Genomic DNA, 25,673 nt, shown 5'->3' on the forward strand with positions numbered 1-25,673 from the left:
GGTGTACCCAAGCCGTTAAAATGACATCTAAATTCGGCAATTTGTGGGAGAATGTAGTTTCCGAGTGTAACTCTCTGTGTAACCCCCCCTCACTAAGGTATGACTGCTCCCTCTCCCCATACCGAGGGGCGGGGAGAGACTGAATCACTGAGCGTGACAGGAAAGAAAAGTATCTATTTATTTTATACATATATATATATATATATATATATATATATATACAAACAAATACATCTATATAAATTATATAGATATGTATATATAAATATAAATATATATATATATATATATAATATACATACATATATTTATATACATATATATATATATATATATATGTATATATATATATATATATATACACATACATATATATATATATATATATATATTTATATATATATATATATATATATATACTGCATATATATACATATATATATATATATATATATATATACTGTATATATATACATATAAATATATATATATATATATATATAATATATTGTATATATATACTGTATATATATAAATTACATATATATACTGTATATATATAAATTATATAATATATATATAAATATATTATAATTTTGCCATATATAACTTACTTGAACTTTGTAATGATAACTTTAAAACAAAAAAGATATATTAATTAATGTTTAGTCATTGCTTGTGAGATTATAAATACATATTCATACACACTGCTCTTCATTACACAAGAGATATGTGTATTTTGTTCTAAAACAGAGCAACCAATCACAACTGTGGTGACTACTCTATCCGAATAATTAACTATCGGATCAAAAGAAAAACTTGCAGCGCAGTCTGTCTGCACCCATGATTCGTTTGCATCAGTTTTGCATTGTATGAATACATATTAACGCCCTGTCGTATCTGGAGTTTTCGCAACATCGGAGTTCAGAGGATATTTCCTGGATGGTGGAATGGGGAAGATGCCGGAGAGTTACGTAGGAGTCAAAACTTGATATTTCTCTTCTAGTGGATATTATTATTATTATTATTATTATTATTATTATTATTATTATTATTATAATTATTATTATTTTTAACATTATCATTATTATAATTATTATTATTTTTATTATTATTATTATTATTATTATTATTATTATTATTATTATTATTATTATTATTATTATTACTATTATCATTATCATTATCATAATTATTAATATTATTATTATTATTATTATTATTTTTACTATCATTATTATTATTATTATTATTATTATTATTATTATTATTATTATTATTATTATTATAAGCTAGACTATAAACCCCAGTTGGAAAAGCAAGATGCCATAAACCTAAGGGCTCCAACAGGGAAAAATTGCACAGTGAGGAAAGGAAACAAGAACACAAATAAACTACAAGTAATAAACAATCAAAATAACATATACTAAGAACAGTAACAAAATTAAATTAGATCTTTCGTAAAAAAAAAAAAAAAAAAAAAAGGGACAGTGACACTGCCCTATCAAGTAAGGACAATGCCATAAAGACTGGCCATATATACACATAATCAGCACCCAAGCTAGCACCAAGGAAGGCCAGGCAATGGCTGCTGATGACTCAGCAGATAGAGTAAGGATATTCTAACAACATAGAAGAAAAGGAAATGCACAGGACATATATTGAGGATGTCAGATAATAGATGGACATTAGGAATAAAAAAATAGGGCCCTAGAGATCCTATTTCATGCTTGTCTGAAAAATATATAGAATTTTGTTTCGTGTACAGTGTAAATTACTATACATATACATAAATAGAAAAACAAATCAAGTTCGATCAAATCCTTATCAAGAACAACAGAGAGGAAATATAAATGAGTAATTGAAGGATTCCAAGGTATATATATATATATATATATATATATATATATATATATATATATATATATATATATATATATACATATATATATATATATGTATATATATATATATATATATATATATATATATATATATATATATATATATATATATATATATGTTTGTATGAAAAAACGCATACTTTGGGTATGTAAATATCTATAAACAATATATGGTTCTTCTAGAACCATTCCTGGAAAAATAAAATTAATATAAATACCGATATTTTTTTTTTTCAAAAAATGTACTTTCTCACTTCTTGCTTGTCTCAAAAAAAGAGACATCTCTCATTCTTCTGAGGTTGCTTATCAGGAGAAAGAATAAGTGAAAAAGGAGTTATGAAACTGGGCGCTGTTTGAGAGAGAGAGAGAGAGAGAGAGAGAGAGAGAGAGAGAGAGAGAGAGAGAGAGAGAGAGAGAGAGGTTAATGACGTTACGGTAAATGAGAGAGAGAGAGAGAGAGAGAGAGAGAGAGAGAGAGAGAGAGAGAGAGAGAGAGAGGACAATGACGACATGGTAAACGACTTGAAGCAGAATGGGAAGGAAAAGTAAAGAATATAGCAAGAAAACCAAACAAGAGGATACAACAAAAAGAAAATACTTGGAAGTGCTAAACCCGGACACATGAGACGAAGCCAGCTAAACAGAGTAAAACTGAGGGGAAAAGGAAGTTTCGACACCAACATTCCCAAACCAGGTCAAAGAACGAAGAATATCACAAGGTGCTGGTAAAGGGAAGAGGGACGAGAAAGGAGGAAAGGAAGAGGGACGAGAAAAGAGAAAAGATAGAGGGACGAGGAGAGAAGAAAGAGGGACGAGAAAAGAGAAAAGATAGAGGGACGAGGAGAGAAGAAAGAGGAACGAAAATGGAGAAAAGGAAGAGGGACGAGAAAGGAAATAAACAAGAGGGACGAGAAAAAGGAGGAAAGGTAGAAGGACGAGAAAGGAGACAGAGAAGAGAGAAGAGAAAGGAGACAAACAAGAGGGACGAGAAAAAGGAGGAAAGGAAGAGGGACGAGAAAGGAGAAAAGGAAGAGGGACTAGAAAGGAGAAAAGGAAGTACGAGAGAGGAGAAAAGGAAAAGGGACGAGAAAAAGGAGGAAAGGAAGAAGGGCGAGAAAGGAGACAAAGAAGAGAGACGAGAAAGGAGCAAACAAGAGGGACAAGAAAGGAGAAAAGGAAGAGGGACGAGAAAAAGGAGGAAAGGAAGAGGGACTAGAAAGGAGAAAAGGAAGTACGATAAAGGAGAAAAGGAAGAGGGACGAGAAAGGAGACAAACAAGAGGGACGAGTAAGGAGAAAGGGAAGAGAGGTGAGAAAGGAGAAATGGAAGTGGGACGAGAGAGGAGAAAAGGAAGTACGAGAAAGGAGAAAGGGGAGAAGGATGAGAAAGGAGAAAAGGAAGAGGGACGAGAAAGCAGAAAATAAAGTGGGACGAGAAAAGATAAAAGGCAGAGGGAAGAAAAAGGAGGAAAGGAAGAGGGACGAAAAAGGAGAAATTAAGTTAAAGTGGGATGAGAAAGGAGCATAGGGAGAAGGAGGAGATATGAGAAAAGGAAGAGGGACGAGAAAGGAGAAAAGGAAGAGGGACGAGAAAGGAGACAAAGGAGAAAAGGAAGAGGGACGAGAAGGGAGACAAAGGAGAAAAGGAAGAGGGACGAGAAAAGAGACAAAGGAGAAAAGGAAGAGGGATGAGAAAGGAGAAAATGAAGAGGGACGAGAAAGGAGACAAAGGAGAAAAGGAAGAGGGACGAGAAAGAAAATGAGTACGAGAAAGGAGCAAAGGAAGAGGGACGAGAAAGGAGAAAACGAATGAGCCCCGAAAACAACCTTAGGAGATAAGAGAATTCCCAATGATCATTTTCTTTGCAATTTAGTTCCCATCCCCCCAAAGACCTCCACTACGCTAAAACTTTTTTTGCAGAGTTAAAAGGAGTAATTTAAGTCTTCTAGGAGCTTCTTGAGCAAAATAAAAAATGGATTAGCCATTTGTTTTGGAATACAAATAAGGTTTACAGTAATTTCGATGAATGAGTTTTCTTTGGATATATGAATATTCTACAAAGCTTACTGTAGCATCCATAAATGAGCCTTTTTTTGCATATAAACATTCTACCGAAACAATGATCAGCAAAATTGTATTTGTCAGGGCCACCCATACCAAGTTGGTTTGCTCTGAGCGATCAGACGAAAATCTCCCACCATCTCCAACTGCACTGGGCAGCGTGGAGATGAAAATTGACCAAATCCCAAACATGAATTGACATGCTTAAAGGTTTAAAGGCCGCTCATGAATGGCAGATGTAAGGGACAGTGACGTTTCCCTATCGAGCAGGACAATGCCCTAGAGACTGACCATATATTATATGATCAATGTCCAAGACCCCTCTCCACCCAAGCTAGGACCAAGGAAGGCCAGGCAATGGCTGCTGATGACTCGGCGGATAGACCTATAAGCTCAAAAGGAAGGTGAGGTTGCAGTAACAAAAGAGACCTACGAGTTTGAGCGGGACTTGAACCCCAGACTTTAGGGATGTTACTACATCGGCCACCACAGCCCTTTGTCCTGCAGTGGACTAGAAACGGTTGCATTGGTTGTTGTATATAAGATATGTATGCGTGTATATATATATATATATATATATATATATATATATATATATATATATATATATATATATGTATATATATATATATATATATAAATATATATATATATACATATAAATATAAATATATATATATATATATATATATATATATATATATATATATATATATATATATATATATAGATAGATAGATAGATAGATAGATAGATGTACAACAACAACAACAACAACAACAACAACAACAACAACAACAACGACAAATGCAACCTGAGGACGTGCCCTTGATTGCCTGTAACTGGTACCTGTGTGCGTGATTCAACTTTTAGAAACTTCGACCTTCATGTTGCATGAATGTTGTTGCATGAAATCTCACCAGAACTCAATGTGTGAATTCAACAGCTCAACTCTGAACAAATTTGAATCATGAGAAATATGTCTAGACAATCAGAGTAGAGACTCTTACATTATTTTCACATTCACAATTAAATGGAATCTAGAATTATATTATTCTCGTTATCACCACCAATCCGACTATAGGAGATTACATTATCCTCATCGCCATAATAAAATGCTTGAATTACATCGTACTCATTATCACCATCAATTCGAGTAAATAAGGTAAAATTATTTTCAAGTCCACAATAAAATGGAATTTAAAATTACATTACCCTCATTATCACCATCAATCAGAGCATAGATGGTGACATTATTTTCATCTCCACAATAAAATGGAATCTAGAATTACATTATCCTCATTATCACCACCAGTCCGAGCATAGAAGGTAGCATTATTTTCATATCCACAATAAAATAGAATCGAAAATTACATTATCCTTATTATCACCATCAATCCGAGCATAGATGGTGACATTTTTACCTCCACAATAAAATTGAACCTACAATCTAGAATTACATCATCCTCATTGCCACTCACATTCCGAGAAAAAAAAAGGTAACATTATATTCACATCCACAATAAAATGGAATCGAGAATTACATCATATTTATTACCACCACAAGTACCGCCATTGATGGTAGAACTATCTTCAGAACCACAATAAATAATATCTAGAATTACATCCTGATAACCACCAATGAAATAAAAGAATAAAGCAAAAAGAATGAACTGTTGTTTCGCTATTATTTTGTTTAGGTAAGGGTAGAAGAGACTCTTTAGCTATGGTAAACAGCTCTTCTAGGAGAAGAACACTCCAAAATCAAACCATTGTTCTCTAGTCTTCGGAAGTGCCATAGCCTCTGTACCATGGTCACTGTCTCTTGGGTTAGAGTTCTCTTGCTTGAGGGTACACTCGTGCTATTCAATGTAATTTCTCTTCCTCTTATTTTGTTAAAGCTTTTATAGTTTAAAAAGGAAATATTTATCTGTTGCTACTGATAAAATATAAATTTTTCCTTGTTTCCTTTCCTCACTGGGCTATTTTCCCTGTTGGGGCCCTAGGGCTTATAGCATCCTGCTTCCCAACTAGGGTTGTAGGTTAGAAATAATAATAATAATAATGATAATAATAATAATAATTTCCAACTCACCTACAACGCTGAGGTTAATCCTGAGTGCCTGGGGCGGGTGAGACGACACTTGACACTCATAGAGTCCGGTGTCATGGGTGGCCACCCATCGCACCGTCAATGTCCAGTCACACCCGTCGGGGGAGACTTTCACGCCCACGCGGGCGTCCGAGGAATAGACCTGTCTCCCGACCGTCAGGAGGTGGTAATCCCGACGTCTGACCCAAGATACCTGGAAAGAAAGGGAGTTAGGAATTATCTTGATATTAATAATAATAATCATGATAAAAATAATAATGATAATAATATTAATAATAATAATGATAATAATAATAATAATAATAATAATAATAATAATAATAATAGAAATAATAATAATAACAATAATAATAATAATAATAATAATAACAATAATAAATAATAATAATAATAGTAATAATAATAATTACTAATGATAATAATAATAATTAACAATAATAATAATACTGCTAACAACAATAATAATGATAATAATAATAATATTTATACCAGTAATAATAATAATAATAATAATAATAATAATAATAATAATAATAATAATAATAATAACGGGGTAAATAAATTAACTCATTGACTGACAGATTTATAAATAAACTCTTTTCATAGCATAATTTAAAAAAAACGAAATATTGGACCAATGATCAGTGACGTCACTGCCAGACTTAAGGTTAATTAGGGCAGGTGTGACGTCATACGTTCGATTATCCTTACAGGTGAATCTAATATGGGGCTCTCGTAGAGTACATGCATTGACTCCTGCAGTGTATTTATAAATACTTCCTCACCCACACTTATGTTGTAAAAATCGAGAGAAGAGTCACAGTAAGTGGAAAAGCTATCTGATTGGTGCCTAGGTAAGATGAGAAGGCTCTTAGGTACATATCTTATCATAATCTTCATTAATGCTAAAATAAAATAGCCTAATTTAGGTTATTACAAGTTCATTTATCTACAGCTCCATATATATGCTATATATATATATATATATATATATATACATATATATATATATATATATATATATATATATACGTACAAATATTATATATCCATATATATATATATATATGTATATATATATGTATATATATATATATATATATATATATATATATATATATATATATATATATATATATATATATATGTGTGTGTGTGTGTGTGTGTGTGTGTGTGTGTAAGAATCGCTGGAAATGTTATTTCATTGATATCAAGTTGAGAAGGATTTGGGTGCATTTCTAATCTGAAGTTTGATTGATATCAAACTTAAAAACCCAGACTTAGATTAACGCACGTCCATTTATCTACATTCACTTATTCTAGCATGTAAGAAAAAGCAATGGATATGATCATGACATATAATGAGAAAATGACAGATAATTGATGGACTTTAAGAATAGCAGAATGGGTTCTTGAGATTACAAAAGAAGCAGGGTTTAGGAAGATGATGGATTGACGAAATAAATTTACGGGTATAGAGGCATAGAAAGACCATATACAGAAGCGAGTGGAAGGACATGTCTGAGGCCTTTGTCCTGCAGTGGATTAGCAACGGATGATGATGATGAGGACACATACATATGCATGAAAAGACAGGAGAAGGATGAGAAGACAATGGAACTAAATTTGCTGGTATAGACTGGCATAGAAAGACCATAAATAGACGAGAGTGAAAGGACATGTCTGAGGCCTTTGTCCTGCAGTGGATTAGCAACGGCAGATTATGATGACATATACATATGCATGAAAAGACAGGGGAAGGATGAGAAGACAATGGATTGACGATCTAAATTTTGCTGGTATAGACTGGCATAGAAAAACCATAAACAGACGCTAGTGGAAGAACATGTCTGAGGCCTTTGTCCTGCAGTGGACTAGCAACGGCCGATGATGATGACATATACAGTACATATGCATGAAAAGACAGGGAAAGGGTGAGAAAGCAATGGATTAATGAACTACATTTTCTGGTATAGACTGGCATAGAAAAACCATAAATAGACGCTAGTGGAAGAACATGTCTGAGGCCTTTGTCCTCCAGTGGACTAGTAACGGCTGATGATGATGATGATAGACATATACAAATACATACGCATGAAAAAGACATGCGAAAAAGCACGTACACAAAACACGTTTGGTTTACTCAATTCATATTTTGAAAAAAAAAAAAAAAAAAAAAAAAACACGTTTCTCCTGAATACGTGACTTGCAGAGACTTTTCATTTCTAAATATATCTGGAAAAAAATATGGAATAATGTTTTTCACTTTATAAAATTCCTAAAGGATTGATGGCGGTTTGGACTCTAAGAACTCTGACTTTGGTTTTTATATTTGACCTAATTCTGAATAGAAAAAAAAGATTCTTCGTATATTCCTATCTAACATATGATTATAATATACACTGAAAAAAAAATGGTAAATGTATTGCAACATTTATTCCACGATTTTTACGGTTTTAAAAATGGATATATTAACGTAAAGGAGTGATATTAAAGTTAACAACCCGTTTAAGATAATAACAAAGTAAGGTAAAATTACGGTCGACTATTTTACTGAAATACAGCTAAGAACAGTATATTTTTTACGGAGAATTTCTTATTAGAATTACTGTTTTGGTTACGTGGCAACGCTGCATTGTTGGATCGTCCCCAGCCAGTATCAAGAGTTTGAGAGTCTGGTCCAGGTGTGGGTACTGCTTCTACTAAATTTATCTCTGTTCTCCTCAAGTTCTGATGTTGAAACCACTCACATCACTTCTTTTCCATGTACGACCAGCAGAACTCAAAACTTAGCACACATGAATGTCATTGCCTTGTTCCTCTTACAACTTTCCTCATTTCTTTTCCACACCAGCGTATCAAGGCCCTCAAGAGAGGTACAGCATTCTTAATGATGGGGTTTTCCTCCAGGCCCCAGAGCACTTTGTCAAGCCAAACTTCTCCCTTAATATGATACATGCCTCACGTATTTTACATTCACTGCACATCCACTCCATTCCAATATTTCAAACCAGAATAGAAGAATAGAATTACTCCAGGATACGATGAATACCTTCCCCAAGCTTGAGAGATTAAGATTTCATTCATCTTACTTGGTCCTAAATAAAGCTTCTTGAATTAAAGGTAGATTACTATTAAATATGATTTAATTCGTAACATAATATCAAATGGTGTATATTCCTTTCCTTTTATAATCGTAATATATATATATATATATATATATATATATATATATATATATATATATATATATATATATATATATATATATATATATATATATACACACCCTACTTGTTTACACCATCCGTAAAAATCATGGCTAAATAATTAGATAGATATTCCCACACACAAACACACACACACACAGATTCAACCCATCTCAACTCCCTTCCCCCTTTCCTAACTACATCACTGCAGTTTGGGTAATTTGTGGGAGATTGTGGTTTCCGAGTGGTTGCCCTTGGCGTTACAGGATATATATATATATATATATATATATATATATATATATATATATATATATATATATATATAGAGAGAGAGAGAGAGAGAGAGAGAGAGAGAGAGAGAGAGCCTTACCTTATTTTTTTTGTTTGGGTTCCCCCAGGTCCCTCAGTGTGAGGCACATCGTATATCCACCAGAGAGTTGCTAATACATCTTCCGGTGTATTTTGCATCTTCCAGTCTTGGATGGTCTGGGATGCATCTTAGGTATTTATCGAGCTGATTTTTAAACACATCTACGCTCACTCCTGATATGTTTCTTAGATGAGCTGGCAGCACATTAAATAGTCGCTGCATTATCGATGCTGGTGCGTAGTGGATTAATGTCCTGTGCGCCTTTCTCAGTTTACCTGGAATGCTTTTTGGCACTATTAATCTACCTCGGCTTGCTCTTTCTGATACTTTAAGCTCCATGATGTTTTCAGCAATTCCTTCTATTTGCTTCCATGCTTGTATTATCATGTAGCGTTCTCTTCTCCTTTCTAGACTATATAGTTTTAAAAATTGCAGTCTTTCCCAGTAGTCAAGGTCCTTAACTTCTTCTATTCTAGCAGTATAGGACCTTTGTACACTCTCTATTTGCGCAATATCCTTTTGGTAGTGTGGGTACCATATCACATTGCAGTACTCGAGTGTACTACGCACATAAGTTTTGTAAAGCATAATCATGTGTTCAGCTTTTCTTGTTTTAAAGTGTCTGAATAACATTCCCATTTTTGCTTTACATTTAGCCAACAGTGTTGCTATTTGGTCGTTGCATAACATATTCCTATTTAAAATTACACCAAGGTCTTTAATTGCTTCCTTGTTTGTGATTGTCTCATTATTAGGTCCCTTGTATGCATACACCATTCCTTCTCTGTTTCCATAATTTATTGATTCGAATTTATCGGAGTTAAATACCATCCTATTTATCTCCGCCCATTCATATATTTTGTTTAGATCTCTTTGTAGTGAGTTCCTATCTTCATCACAAGTAATTTCTCTACTTATTCTTGTGTCATCGGCGAAACTTCTCACTACGGAGTTTTCAACATCACAGTCTATGTCTGAGATCATAATAACAAATAGCAGTGCAGCTAATACCGTACCTTGGGGCACACCAGATATTACCTGGGCTTCATCTGATTTCTCGTCATTTGCAACCACTATCTGTTTTCTGTTTTGCAGGAATTCTTTTACCCATTTTCCTATCTTTCCCACAATATTATGCTTTCTCATTTTTTTCTCCAATATGTTATGGTCTACCTTGTCAAAGGCTTTTGCAAAATCTAGATAGATCACATCTGTGTCTTTTTCATTTATCATATTATTGTATATGTTTTCATAGTGTGCTATCAGTTGGGTCTGTGTACTTTTTCCAGGTACGAAACCGTGTTGACCCATATTAAACAAATTATTTTTGACCAAATGGTTCATTATTTTCTTTTTTATTACCCTCTCATACACTTTCATAATATGTGATGTTAGACTAACAGGTCTATAATTGCTTGCCTCTAGTCTTGATCCACTTTTGAAGATAGGGGTTATATAAGCTAATTTATGTTTAACATATATCTCGCTCATATCTACACTCTGTCTTAGCAGTATTGCAAGCGGCTTCGCGATAGTGTTTGCAGTTTTTTTTAACAAAATCGCTGGAACTCCATCTGGTCCGGCTGCCGATCCATTTTTAATTTCGTTTATAGCCGTGACAATATCTGCTTCATTAATATCTATATCCGTTAGATATTCAACATTTTCTTCTCTCATTTCTGTTTCATTATTCTCATTCGCAATTCTTGGCGTGAACTCACTCTTATATTTTTCTGCTAATATGTTGCATATTTCCTTTTTTTCATTCGTTAGCCGTCCTTCAATTCTTAGAGGGCCTATTTCTATTCTCCTTTTATTCATCTTTTTTGCATAGGAGTAAAGTACTTTGGGGTTTCTTTTTATATTTTGAAGTGTGCTTTCTTCGTACAGTATATCCGTATTTACCTGTATATTATCACTTATAAATACATTTTTCCATTCTTTATTCAGTTCTTCATTTATTTCTGACCATTTTATATTCTTACTGTAAAAGTTATATTTTCCATATCCTTCCCAAAGTTTTGTGCTTTTATTAATTCTGTGATCACTTGCTTTGGAATGAACTATCAATGACATTGTGGTCTGAAATTCCCGTGTTATACACTATTATTTCTTTAACATAATTCACCTCATTCACAAATACTAGGTCTAGGACATTTTCCTTTCTTGTTGGAATGTGGTTTATTTGTTGCATATTATGTTCTAATAGCATATCTTGAAGCTTTTCAAATTGCCTCTTATCTTCTGCGCTACTATTACTATCTTTTTTATATGTATACATACAACCACTTTCTTCTATCCGTTCTTTCCAATCCACGAAAGGAAAGTTAAAATCTCCGGATAGGAGTATATTCCAGTCTTTATGGTTTCTACATATATCATCTATTTTTTCTATTATTATGTCAAACTCCTTAGTGTTTGGGGGTCTGTAAACTACAATATTCATTAGTTTTTCAAATTCAAATTCTACCGCAATCAATTCACATTCTGTGTTGCTGTATTTTTCACATACTTTTCCTTGATTTATGTCTCTTCCATATATTGAGGTTCCCCCTTGATTCCTATTTTTTCTGTCTGATCTATAAGTTTGGAAACCCTTTATCTGGTCATCACTGCCAGTTTCTTGGGAATACCATGTTTCACTTATATTTAATATATCTATTTTTTTCAATTTGGGTTAGTTCTTCTATGAACTCTATTTTCCTTTTAGAGTTACTCGTGACTAAACCCTGTGCATTTATTACGATTATGGTTTGTGTTTCATCCCCATTATTTAATATTGGTAATAATATGGATTCTCCCATGCTTCCTTCCTGTTCTGATATGATGTTCTTTTCTTCATTTCCCGGAATTCTGCCATTAAAAAATCCAACTTTTCTATTATATTTGCTCTTTCGCCTTCATATTTATTTGTGTGTGTATACCTGCAACTGTCCCCATATCTGCACCAACCCCTGGCATTATAGATGCATTCTTTGTAGTTGGGCTCTAAATGTGCAGGTTTGGGTTGAAAGGCCTCATATCTTGGGGCTCTTTGTTCAAAGCGCGGTATATACACGGCCTGCTTTTTTGTTTCTTTTTTTGTTTCTTTTTTGCTTTCATTTTTCTTTTCAGTTTGCTGAGTTTTCTTACTTTCATTCATGGTTGCAGGATGCATATATCGACATTTTTTGTTGTAAATGCATCCTTTTCCTTCTTTTAGGTTTTTGCATATTTTTGGATGGAGATCTCTGCATTCGTCTCCATATCCGTCTAAATACGCACATTTACCATATATTTCATAATTATGGCATATCTTTGGATGCTTGTAGTAGCATCTTTCGCCAAATCTGCAATTCCCTCTTTTCAGCATATTGCAGACTATATCCTTCTTTTCTATTTTTTCTTGTTCTTGCTCTTCCCTAAAATTATGTAGGTCCGGGTAGAGTCTCTTGGGTCTATTATTTGTTTCCATCTGGTAATTTATTTCTTCATAAGTATGTTGTTGGATGGCATCATAGGTTATATCAATGATTTCTTCTGCATCCTTACACATATCCTGTTCATTGTTCTCTTCTTCTTCTTTTTCTTCTTCTTCTTCTTCTTTTTCTTCTTCTTCTTCTTCTTCTGTTTCTTCTTCTTCCTCTTCTTTATCTTCAACTATTTGCAGATTTAGTCTCGACTTAATTATATTTTCTATCCAGACTAAGCATGTTGAGCAGAATACCTTTGTGTCTTTATTTTTTATTTTTTGCTGTATTTCAGCATATGTGGGGTGTGTTGGGACATGACAGGCATCACATTTTCTAATCAATTGTTGAGGATTATTAATGGAATACCATATCTTACATGTATTACACCATTTTGGCATTCTTTTTCCCATTGCATCAATCAGCATATTCACCATATTGGACTTCTTATTGTTCTTTGATGGAATGTGTTGATTGATGTAGACTTTCTTTATAAGTCTCTTTAACACTTGGATTTTCTTTGGAATTTCTTCTATTATTTTGCTGATGTTTTCCGCAGATTTGCTCCAGTTTATTGGATCATATTGTTTCAATATGTCTGCGAATATTTTTCCGTCACATTGGTTGACGTTACTAGTGACCTCTGTTATCAGACGGTCGAGCTCCTGTTTCGCCAACTCATGGAATTTATTTTTGCTGAGTCCAGCGATGTCTCTCCAAGCCTTGCCCGTGTTGTACATAGCCATCTTGATTAGATTTTAGTAATTCACAAGATAACTATTCTATGCCGACGTTTTATCCCACTTCTCCGACCTCAAACTAATCACTGACTATTCACGAAAACTTGTAGCTATATTGCACTCGATAGCCTTTTGTTATCCGCGTTAAATCATGATATATATAGGGTCGCAAAAGTGTAATCACTCACCGGCACACAGATACAAAACTGAGAGAGAGAGAGAGAGAGAGAGAGAGAGAGAGAGAGAGAGAGAGAGAGAGAGAGAGAGAGAGAGAGAGAGAGAGAGAGAGTGTGTTACAAGGATTTTGGATGACTCGAAGACGTTTAAGTCCATCAGCGGAGACTCCATTTGCTCTTAGGTAGAGTGAATTAGTTTAGTTTTTATGATCTTGTTTAACCTATTTTTGAATTCGTTTACCGTGTTACTATTCACTACATCCACTGGAAGAGAGAGAGAGAGAGAGAGAGAGAGAGAGAGAGAGAGAGAGAGAGAGAGAGAGAGAGAGAGAGAGAGAGAGAGCTGTGTTCTGATCATGAACCCAAATTCTCAACATCAAATCTATCATCTTTAAATGGAAATACCGACCATAATTCTAGGCAAATTTAACAAAATTCTTTGTTAACACATGAACGTAAGGGAACACATAATTTGAAATACTCAAGTTTAGGTACACATTCCCGATACATTTTAATGTGTAGTATTTACATAGGAAAAACTGGTCCATTTTCACATCAAGAACTTCAAAAGTTCAGACTTGCAGCAAATGTTTTCAAGTTGAAAAGGCTGACATCAGTCTCTTTATAGTTTATATATGAAATATCTGTTTTGATGTTGTTACTGTTTTTTAAATAGTTTATTTTAATTGTTCATTACTTCTTACATCGTTTATTTATTTATTTATTTCATTTCCTTACTGGGCAATTTTTCCTTGTTGGAATCCTTGGGCTTATAGTATCTTGCTTTTCTAACTAGGGTTGTAGCTTAGCTAGTAATAATAATAATAATAATAATAATAATAATAATAAGAGCAATAGAGTTCGCTGTTGGGGTATATATAAATAAATGAATTAAAAGGAATATTATAAGGGGAAAGTGGAGAAGAATTGCCAAATAACCTATAACCTGATACAAAAATCAAAATCCAAAAGCAAAAAAAACTCAGAAGGCTTGTTTTGGCCGATGTGGTAACGTCCCTGACTGGTGAACGTCAGACTGGGGCTAGTCTCCCGCTCAAACTCGTTAGTTTCTTTGGTCGCTGCAACCTAACCATACTAGTGAGCAAAGGATGGGGGTTGGAATTGGGGGGGGGCCCATAGGTCTCTCTGCTGAGTTATCAGTAGCCACTGCCTGGCCATCCTTGGTCATAGCTTGGGTGGAGAGGGGGCTTGGGCGCTGATCATATGCGTATATGCTCCTAGGGCAATATCACTGTCCCTCGCCTCTGCCATTCACTAGCGGCCTTTAAACCTCTAATGACAGGTCAATCCTAATTGTATCGGATAAATATCTGTTATTCCTGTCAATAAAATGATTAAGAGGCTCATTAAAATGAAGTCTGATTGCATAACGGACTGATTGACTATTACGTATTATCTGGTATAATAACATCGTGCATAAAGGAGGAAGGTGTCCTCTCTCTCTCTCTCTCTCTCTCTCTCTCTCTCTCTCTCTCTCTCTCTCTCTCTCAGCTTGACCCGTTTTCTGCCTACTTATTACATAAAATGCTAAATAACTCTGCGTTCATATTACAGCTGCTGTAATGTTCAACCTTTCATATATGGCTTCTCTTATATCAGAAATGTCTAAAAGACGTTTAAATAGGTATATTTAGCCAAATCCAAAATTGAATGCTAAACTATAATGAACAAAATTCAATATATATATACATATATATATATATATATATATATATATATATATATATATAAACATATGTATATATATATATATATATATATATATATATATATATAAATATATATATATATACACACACACACACATATATATATATATATATATATATATATATATATATATATATATATAGATTGGCACAAATAAATTCAGAAACTTATCTTTAAAGATTCACTAGAAATAAATAAAATATGAGTTGTACCAACCGTGTTTCACACAATTGTACATAATTCCTTTTGTATATATTATGCTTGTATCTTCGCTCTTCCCTCGCATTAAAACGAACATGAAAATTCATGTCTGGTTTTTCCTCTGTAATATTGTCTGTCTTGTGAACTTGTTATGTCCTGTTGCCTTGAGGTTTTGTATATAAGGAGAGAGTTCTACAATAATATAACTCAGTCGTCTCCAACCTGCCTTTGAGTTCACAACCTTACTCGGCGCCGTCACAGAGTAAACAAACCTAAAATACGTACATTTTATCAGACATGTCAACGGCCAAATCTCAAAAAAAAAAAAAAAAAATTCCCTATCCACTTACAATTTCCTCGTCATTCCAAGCAATAATCAGCTTACGAAAGAATTAGAACGTCGGTTTATTACATCATGACAAGGACTCCAAACTAGCGTTATTTATAATGGGGACGTCGTTAACCGAGGCACATGAATCTCGTTTAACGACCAGCCAGCCGAAATTAATTATACATACTTCAGCCATCTCTCTCCGGATTCCCTCTACCTAACCTAGATGGAGGAGAGTCGTCATTATGAAGCAAAGAGGTTTTAAGTCACTGGATTCTCTTGTTGGGTTAGATATGACAAGTGCTCAGTTTCCATTGAGTACCAAGAGAAGGAATTTTCCCTCAAGTGCATCAACAATTCTCGTGTTTCTTTATAGTCTTTTCTTACTTATTTGCGTTATTTGGAGGTAGTAGGCTGGCAAGGGCACTAGCCACCAGTTGAGATACTACCGGTAATCAGTTATGGGGTCCTTTGAATGGCCAGAGAGTGCTACATTAGATACTTCTCTCTGGTTACAGTTCATTTTTTCCTTTGGTTACACATATACTGAATAGTCTGGCCTCTTCTTTACATATTCTCCTCTGTCCTCATACACTTGACAACACTAAGATTACCAACCAATTTTTCATTCAAGGGGTTAACTACTGCACTGTAATTGTTCAGTGGCCACTTTCCTCTTGGTAAGGGTAGAAGAGACTTTTTAGCTATAGTAAGCAGTTGTTCAAGGAGAAGGAAACTCCAAGATCAAACCACTGTTCTCTAGTCTTGGGCAGTGCCATAGCCTCTGTACCATGGTCTTCCACTGTCTTGGTTTAGATTTCTCTTGCTTGAAGGTACACTCGGGCACACTATTCTATCTAGTTTCTCTTTCTATTGTTTTGATAGTTTTATATTTTATATAGGAAATATTTACTTTAATGTTGTTACTCTTCTTGGAATATTTTATTTTTCCTGTTTCCTTTCCTCACTGAGCTATTTTCCCTGTTGGAGAACTTGGGTTTATAGCATTTTGCTTTTTCTACTGTGGTTTTAGCTTAGCAAGTAATAATAATAATAATAATAATAATAATAATAATAATAATTTGTAATCACAAACTATTACTTCCATGGTTTAAACTTTTAAGGTAATTACCTTAGTTTGAGGTAATTTGCATGCTTTCAAGGGAGTTTTTTAAGGAAATTTTGGTTTTACTAGCTTCAAATTTAAGGAAATTGTAAAAAGTTTAAGGTAATATAAGGTAAAAAACAGAAGCATCTAAGGCCACATGCTCAAGTTTAAACCCTGAATTTACATCTAACCTTTTCCGTTTATCTACCCATGCATTATTCCTTATTCTCTTCGCACTAGTACTTCTTTTTTATACAATCCGCTCTCTTTTCTTTGGGTCCATGACGTTTATAATGATACCTATGGACTTGCGCTCTCTCTCTCTCTTTATATCAATTTACCAAATTATTACTCTCTCCATGTTCTATGCTGTAAACAGGTCTCGTGATAGTGGCTAACGACTGTATTTTAATGACTAACCTCACCATCGATATTTGTCAATGCGTGTTTTTGTTACTCTCATACAATTTCCAACACCCACCACCCTAGGACTGTCACACCACCTCTTCATATTTTGGTACTGACGTAGTCTTTTGAACTTCAAAATATGTTCAATTATTATTATTATTATTATTATTATCACTTTTGTTGTAATTATTTTATTATTATTATTATTATTATTATTATTATTATTATTATTATTATTATTATTATTATTATTATTATCACTTTTGTTGTAATTATTTTATTATTATTATTATTATTATCACTTTTGTTGTAATTATTTTATTATTATTATTATTATTATTATGATTATTATTATTATTATAATTATTATTATTATTGTTATTATTATTACTTATTAAGCTACAACCCTAATTGGAAAAGCAGGATATGCTATAAGCCCAAGGACTCCAACAGGGAAAATAACCCAGTGAGGAAAGGAAACAAGGTAAAATAGGATATTTTAAGAACAGTAACAATATTAAAATAAACATTTCCTATATAAACTATCAAAACGTTAAGCAAAACAGCGAAGATTCAGTATTTGTGTAAACGCCTTTTCCAACGCGCGTTATTTACGGTTACAGGTTTTAATTTTTTTTTTTTTTTTGGGGGGGGGGGGAAGGCCTACACTCACGTCCCTTGCTCATCCAAGCGTGATTCGTATTAACACTCGATATTTATTGTTCTTTGGCGTTAAATGGATGGCCGGCCGACGCTCTTCGCAAATTCGCTTTCATGTTATTAAACGCGTATCGAACGGGTCCCACGTATTCTGGATGTATCGTACTTGTTGGCTTTAAAGGCTCGATTTCATTAAAGATTAGAGACTTTCAATTATTACCCTACGCTGTGTTCATGGCGGCTCCAAAACGCACAGAGAGAGAGAGAGAGAGAGAGAGAGAGAGAGAGAGAGAGAGAGAGAGAGAATTGTTATTTTTGTCTTGATAAATAATTTAGATAAACAAGCAGTTTATTTCCCCATTCTTAAAGTTTGAAGAATGGATGTTGATATAAAGTAAATATAGGTTTCTGTAAGAGAGAGAGAGAGAGAGAGAGAGAGAGAGAGAGAGAGAGGCTGAGGATAAATAAATATTACTTGGTGAAAGACACTGGTTGAACGTTCGATAAAAAGACTTCATAAAAATAGAATCTCATATTAGTATTATTATTACTAGCTTAGCTTGTAATAATAATAATAATAATAATAATAATAATAATAATACAGTAAAAGGTAAATTATACATATGCAATATATGTTACAAAAAAATGTGTGACAAAGGTTCAAAAAATTTTCATATACCCCAAATCGAAAGCTTAAAAACTGAATTGGAAAGTTTGACGGAAAAAAACAGGCAATTGATATGAAAAAGACAGTGTAACCTATCCTGGAATATATATATATATATATATATATATATATATATATATATATATATATATATATATATATATATATATATATAAACTGCTGGAGATGATATATAATTGCTAAAAACGGGAGGATAGATATTGATAAAATAAAGTAAGAAGTCTCTAAATGCCGCTGAAAACTATTTAAATACGCTAAACAAGAGCATAAAAACACGTAAAGCTAGAGGGGCACTGAGTAAAGCGCAGACTTCCGCCACTGCAGCTTATTTCTCAACCTTGACCTTTGACCTTGACATGTATTAATTGGCGAGCATTTTCTTACACTCAAATATGAACCAAGTTTGAAGTCTCTGTGACAACGATGTCCAAACTTATGGCTGATTACGTGAATTGGACATTTTGCTTCATCGTGACCTTGACCTTTGACATAGACTTTTCAAAATTTAACTTTCCAGCTTTTTCATAACAGTTTAATTAATCTACGATTAAAATTGTGGCCAGGAAGCTGTTCACAAACAAACAAACACAAATAGGAGCGAAAACATAACCTCCTTCCACCTTCTCTGGCGGAGGTAAATATAGCATCAATTGAATAAACAGGGAATCAATAAGGAATGTTAAATGAGAGAATAAAGTTGAAATATATTAACATCCATTTTTCGATTTCTTTCATCATCATTTATTTTTCCAAGGATTTGTTCCTCTTATCCCTTCCCATCTCCCATTCCAGATATCTACTTTTTTTCTTTCCATTCCATCAAACCGGCTTCAACTCACTCATTCCAGATATTTATTTTGTCTTACCATTCCATCAGCCAATTCCCCTCTTCCATTCAAGATATCTATTTTTTTGTCTTACCATTCCATCAGTCAAGGTTTCCCTCTCCCATTCCAGATATCTATTTTGTCTTTCTATTCCATAAGCAAAGGTTCCCCTCTCCCATTCCATATATCTATTTGCCTTACCATTCCATCAGCCAAACTTCAACTCTTCCATTCCAATCTTCTATTTTGTCTTACAATTACATCGGTCAAGGTTCCCCTCTCCCATTCCACAAATGTCTCTAATGTCTCACCATTCCGTCAGCCAAGCTTCAACTCTCCCATTCCACATACATTTATTTTGTCTTGTCTTACCATTCCATGGAGCAAGGTTCCCTCTCTCATTCCATGTCTTACCATCCCATCATCCAAGGATCCCCTCTCTCATTCCAGGTCTTATCATTCCATCAGGCAAGGTTCCCTCTCTCATTCCATGTCTTACCATTCCATCCTCCAAATTTCCCCTCTCTCATTCCATGTCTTACCATTCCATCCTCCAAATTTCCCCTCTCTCATTCCATGTCTTACCATTCCATCATCCAAGGTTCCCCTCTCTCATTCCATGTCTTACCATCCATCATCCAAGGTTCCCCTCTCTCATTCCAGGTCTTACCATTCCATCAGGCAAGGTTCCCCTCTCTCATTCCATGTCTTACCATTCCATCCTCCAAATTTCCCCTCTCTCATTCCATGTCTTACCATTCCATCCTCCAAATTTCCCCTCTCTCATTCCATGTCTTACCATTCCATCCTCCAAATTTCCCCTCTCTCATTCCATGTCTTACCATTCCATCAAATTTCCCCTCTCTCATTCCATGTCTTACCATTCCATCCTCCAAATTTCCCCTCTCTCATTCCATGTCTTACCATTCCATCCTCCAAATTTCCCCTCTCTCATTCCATGTCTTACCATTCCATCCTCCAAATTTCCCCTCTCTCATTCCATGTCTTACCATTCCATCCTCCAAATTTCCCCTCTCTCATTCCAGGTCTTACCATTCCATCCTCCAAATTTCCCCTCTCTCATTCCATGTCTTACCATTCCATCCTCCAAATTTCCCCTCTCTCATTCCATGTCTTACCATTCCATCCTCCAAATTTCCCCTCTCTCATTCCATGTCTTACCATTCCATCCTCCAAATTTCCCCTCTCTCATTCCATGTCTTACCATTCCATCCTCCAAAGGTTCCCCTCTCTCATTCCATGTCTTACCATTCCATCCTCCAAATTTCCCCTCTCTCATTCCATGTCTTACCATTCCATCCTCCAAATTTCCCCTCTCTCATTCCATGTCTTACCATTCCATCCTCCAAATTTCCCCTCTCTCATTCCATGTCTTACCATTCCATCCTCCAAATTTCCCCTCTCTCATTCCATGTCTTACCATTCCATCCTCCAAATTTCCCCTCTCTCATTCCATGTCTTACCATTCCATCCTCCAAATTTCCCCTCTCTCATTCCATGTCTTACCATTCCATCCTCCAAATTTCCCCTCTCTCATTCCATGTCTTACCATTCCATCCTCCAAGGTTCCCCTCTCTCATTCCATGTCTTACCATTCCATCCTCCAAATTTCCCCTCTCTCATTCCATGTCTTACCATTCCATCCTCCAAATTTCCCCTCTCTCATTCCATGTCTTACCATTCCATCCTCCAAATTTCCCCTCTCTCATTCCATGTCTTACCATTCCATCCTCCAAATTTCCCCTCTCTCATTCCAGGTCTTACCATTCCATCCTCCAAATTTCCCCTCTCTCATTCCATGTCTTACCATTCCATCCTCCAAAGGTTCCCCTCTCTCATTCCATGTCTTACCATCCATCATCCAAGGTTCCCCTCTCTCATTCCATGTCTTACCATTCCATCCTCCAAATTTCCCCTCTCTCATTCCAGGTCTTACCATTCCATCCTCCAAATTTCCCCTCTCTCATTCCATGTCTTACCATTCCATCCTCCAAATTTCCCCTCTCTCATTCCATGTCTTACCATTCCATCCTCCAAATTTCCCCTCTCTCATTCCATGTCTTACCATTCCATCCTCCAAATTTCCCCTCTCTCATTCCAGGTCTTACCATTCCATCCTCCAAATTTCCCCTCTCTCATTCCATGTCTTACCATTCCATCCTCCAAATTTCCCCTCTCTCATTCCAGGTCTTACCATTCCATCCTCCAAATTTCCCCTCTCTCATTCCATGTCTTACCATTCCATCCTCCAAATTTCCCCTCTCTCATTCCAGGTCTTACCATTCCATCCTCCAAATTTCCCCTCTCTCATTCCAGGTCTTACCATTCCATCCTCCAAATTTCCCCTCTCTCATTCCAGGTCTTACCATTCCATCCTCCAAATTTCCCCTCTCTCATTCCAGGTCTTACCATTCCATCCTCCAAATTTCCCCTCTCTCATTCCATGTCTTACCATTCCATCCTCCAAATTTCCCCTCTCTCATTCCAGGTCTTACCATTCCATCCTCCAAATTTCCCCTCTCTCATTCCATGTCTTACCATTCCATCCTCCAAATTTCCCCTCTCTCATTCCAGGTCTTACCATTCCATCCTCCAAATTTCCCCTCTCTCATTCCAGGTCTTACCATTCCATCCTCCAAATTTCCCCTCTCTCATTCCATGTCTTACCATTCCATCCTCCAAATTTCCCCTCTCTCATTCCAGGTCTTACCATTCCATCCTCCAAATTTCCCCTCTCTCATTCCATGTCTTACCATTCCATCCTCCAAATTTCCCCTCTCTCATTCCATGTCTTACCATTCCATCCTCCAAATTTCCCCTCTCTCATTCCATGTCTTACCATTCCATCCTCCAAATTTCCCCTCTCTCATTCCATGTCTTACCATTCCATCCTCCAAATTTCCCCTCTCTCATTCCATGTCTTACCATTCCATCCTCAAAGGTTCCCCTCTCTCATTCCATGTCTTACCATTCCATCCTCCAAATTTCCCCTCTCTCATTCCATGTCTTACCATTCCATCCTCCAAATTTCCCCTCTCTCATTCCATGTCTTACCATTCCATCCTCCAAATTTCCCCTCTCTCATTCCATGTCTTACCATTCCATCCTCCAAATTTCCCCTCTCTCATTCCATGTCTTACCATTCCATCCTCCAAATTTCCCCTCTCTCATTCCATGTCTTACCATTCCATCCTCCAAATTTCCCCTCTCTCATTCCAGGTCTTACCATTCCATCCTCCAAATTTCCCCTCTCTCATTCCATGTCTTACCATTCCATCCTCCAAATTTCCCCTCTCTCATTCCATGTCTTACCATCCCATCATCCAAAGGTTCCCCTCTCTCATTCCAGGTCTTACCATTCCATCATCCAAATTTCCCCTCTCTCATTCCATGTCTTACCATTCCATCCTCCAAATTTCCCCTCTCTCATTCCATGTCTTACCATTCCATCCTCCAAATTTCCCCTCTCTCATTCCAGGTCTTACCATTCCATCCTCCAAATTTCCCCTCTCTCATTCCATGTCTTACCATTCCATCCTCCAAATTTCCCCTCTCTCATTCCAGGTCTTACCATTCCATCCTCCAAATTTCCCCTCTCTCATTCCATGTCTTACCATTCCATCCTCCAAATTTCCCCTCTCTCATTCCAGGTCTTACCATTCCATCCTCCAAATTTCCCCTCTCTCATTCCATGTCTTACCATTCCATCCTCCAAATTTCCCCTCTCTCATTCCATGTCTTACCATTCCATCCTCCAAATTTCCCCTCTCTCATTCCATGTCTTACCATTCCATCCTCCAAATTTCCCCTCTCTCATTCCATGTCTTACCATTCCATCCTCCAAATTTCCCCTCTCTCATTCCATGTCTTACCATTCCATCCTCCAAGGTTCCCCTCTCTCATTCCATGTCTTACCATTCCATCCTCCAAATTTCCCCTCTCTCATTCCATGTCTTACCATTCCATCCTCCAAATTTCCCCTCTCTCATTCCATGTCTTACCATTCCATCCTCCAAATTTCCCCTCTCTCATTCCAGGTCTTACCATTCCATCCTCAAATTTCCCCTCTCTCATTCCAGGTCTTACCATTCCATCCTCCAAATTTCCCCTCTCTCATTCCATGTCTTACCATTCCATCCTCCAAATTTCCCCTCTCTCATTCCATGTCTTACCATTCCATCCTCCAAATTTCCCCTCTCTCATTCCATGTCTTACCATTCCATCCTCCAAATTTCCCCTCTCTCATTCCATGTCTTACCATTCCATCCTCCAAATTTCCCCTCTCTCATTCCATGTCTTACCATTCCATCCTCCAAATTTCCCCTCTCTCATTCCAGGTCTTACCATTCCATCCTCCAAATTTCCCCTCTCTCATTCCATGTCTTACCATTCCATCCTCCAAATTTCCCCTCTCTCATTCCAGGTCTTACCATTCCATCCTCCAAATTTCCCCTCTCTCATTCCATGTCTTACCATTCCATCCTCCAAATTTCCCCTCTCTCATTCCAGGTCTTACCATTCCATCCTCCAAATTTCCCCTCTCTCATTCCAGGTCTTACCATTCCATCCTCCAAATTTCCCCTCTCTCATTCCAGGTCTTACCATTCCATCCTCCAAATTTCCCCTCTCTCATTCCATGTCTTACCATTCCATCCTCCAAATTTCCCCTCTCTCATTCCAGGTCTTACCATTCCATCCTCCAAATTTCCCCTCTCTCATTCCATGTCTTACCATTCCATCCTCCAAATTTCCCCTCTCTCATTCCATGTCTTACCATTCCATCCTCCAAATTTCCCCTCTCTCATTCCATGTCTTACCATTCCATCCTCCAAATTTCCCCTCTCTCATTCCATGTCTTACCATTCCATCCTCCAAATTTCCCCTCTCTCATTCCAGGTCTTACCATTCCATCCTCCAAATTTCCCCTCTCTCATTCCAGGTCTTACCATTCCATCCTCCAAATTTCCCCTCTCTCATTCCAGGTCTTACCATTCCATCCTCCAAATTTCCCCTCTCTCATTCCATGTCTTACCATTCCATCCTCCAAATTTCCCCTCTCTCATTCCATGTCTTACCATTCCATCCTCCAAATTTCCCCTCTCTCATTCCATGTCTTACCATTCCATCCTCCAAATTTCCCCTCTCTCATTCCATGTCTTACCATTCCATCCTCCAAATTTCCCCTCTCTCATTCCATGTCTTACCATTCCATCCTCCAAATTTCCCCTCTCTCATTCCAGGTCTTACCATTCCATCCTCCAAATTTCCCCTCTCTCATTCCAGGTCTTACCATTCCATCCTCCAAATTTCCCCTCTCTCATTCCAGGTCTTACCATTCCATCCTCCAAATTTCCCCTCTCTCATTCCAGGTCTTACCATTCCATCCTCCAAATTTCCCCTCTCTCATTCCAGGTCTTACCATTCCATCCTCCAAATTTCCCCTCTCTCATTCCAGGTCTTACCATTCCATCCTCCAAATTTCCCCTCTCTCATTCCAGGTCTTACCATTCCATCCTCCAAATTTCCCCTCTCTCATTCCATGTCTTACCATTCCATCCTCCAAATTTCCCCTCTCTCATTCCATGTCTTACCATTCCATCCTCCAAATTTCCCCTCTCTCATTCCAGGTCTTACCATTCCATCCTCCAAATTTCCCCTCTCTCATTCCATGTC

The 25,673-nt window shown here is 36.1% G+C and overlaps 2 protein-coding genes across 2 annotated transcripts in view; one reads left to right on the top strand and one right to left on the bottom strand.

Moving 5' to 3' along the window:
• Nucleotides 1–2,767: 2,767 nt before the first annotated feature.
• Nucleotides 2,768–3,328, top strand: LOC137632476 (uncharacterized). The gene has a single exon (XM_068364430.1). It carries the CDS (start codon nucleotides 2,768–2,770, stop codon nucleotides 3,326–3,328), a length of 561 nt encoding a protein of 186 aa, XP_068220531.1.
• Nucleotides 3,329–5,476: 2,148 nt separating this feature from the next.
• The window catches only part of LOC137632485 (uncharacterized), a 55,317-nt gene continuing 35,120 nt past the window's right edge, over nucleotides 5,477–25,673 (bottom strand). Inside the window, exons 5-6 of the mRNA XM_068364441.1 lie at nucleotides 6,065–6,271; nucleotides 5,477–5,593 (exon numbers count right to left, since the gene is read on the bottom strand). Of these exons, the coding sequence (XP_068220542.1) occupies nucleotides 5,477–5,593; nucleotides 6,065–6,271 (324 nt within the window). The remainder of the gene's footprint in view (nucleotides 5,594–6,064; nucleotides 6,272–25,673) is intronic.

The sequence above is a fragment of the Palaemon carinicauda genome, chromosome 3 (assembly GCF_036898095.1).
Source record: "Palaemon carinicauda isolate YSFRI2023 chromosome 3, ASM3689809v2, whole genome shotgun sequence".
In the NCBI taxonomy this organism is placed as follows: domain Eukaryota; kingdom Metazoa; phylum Arthropoda; class Malacostraca; order Decapoda; family Palaemonidae; genus Palaemon; species Palaemon carinicauda.

Bases quoted from the DNA above. Each gene is read 5' to 3' on its own strand.
- LOC137632476 (XM_068364430.1), top strand. From the start codon at position 2,768: ATGGAGAAAAGGAAGAGGGACGAGAAAGGAAATAAACAAGAGGGACGA.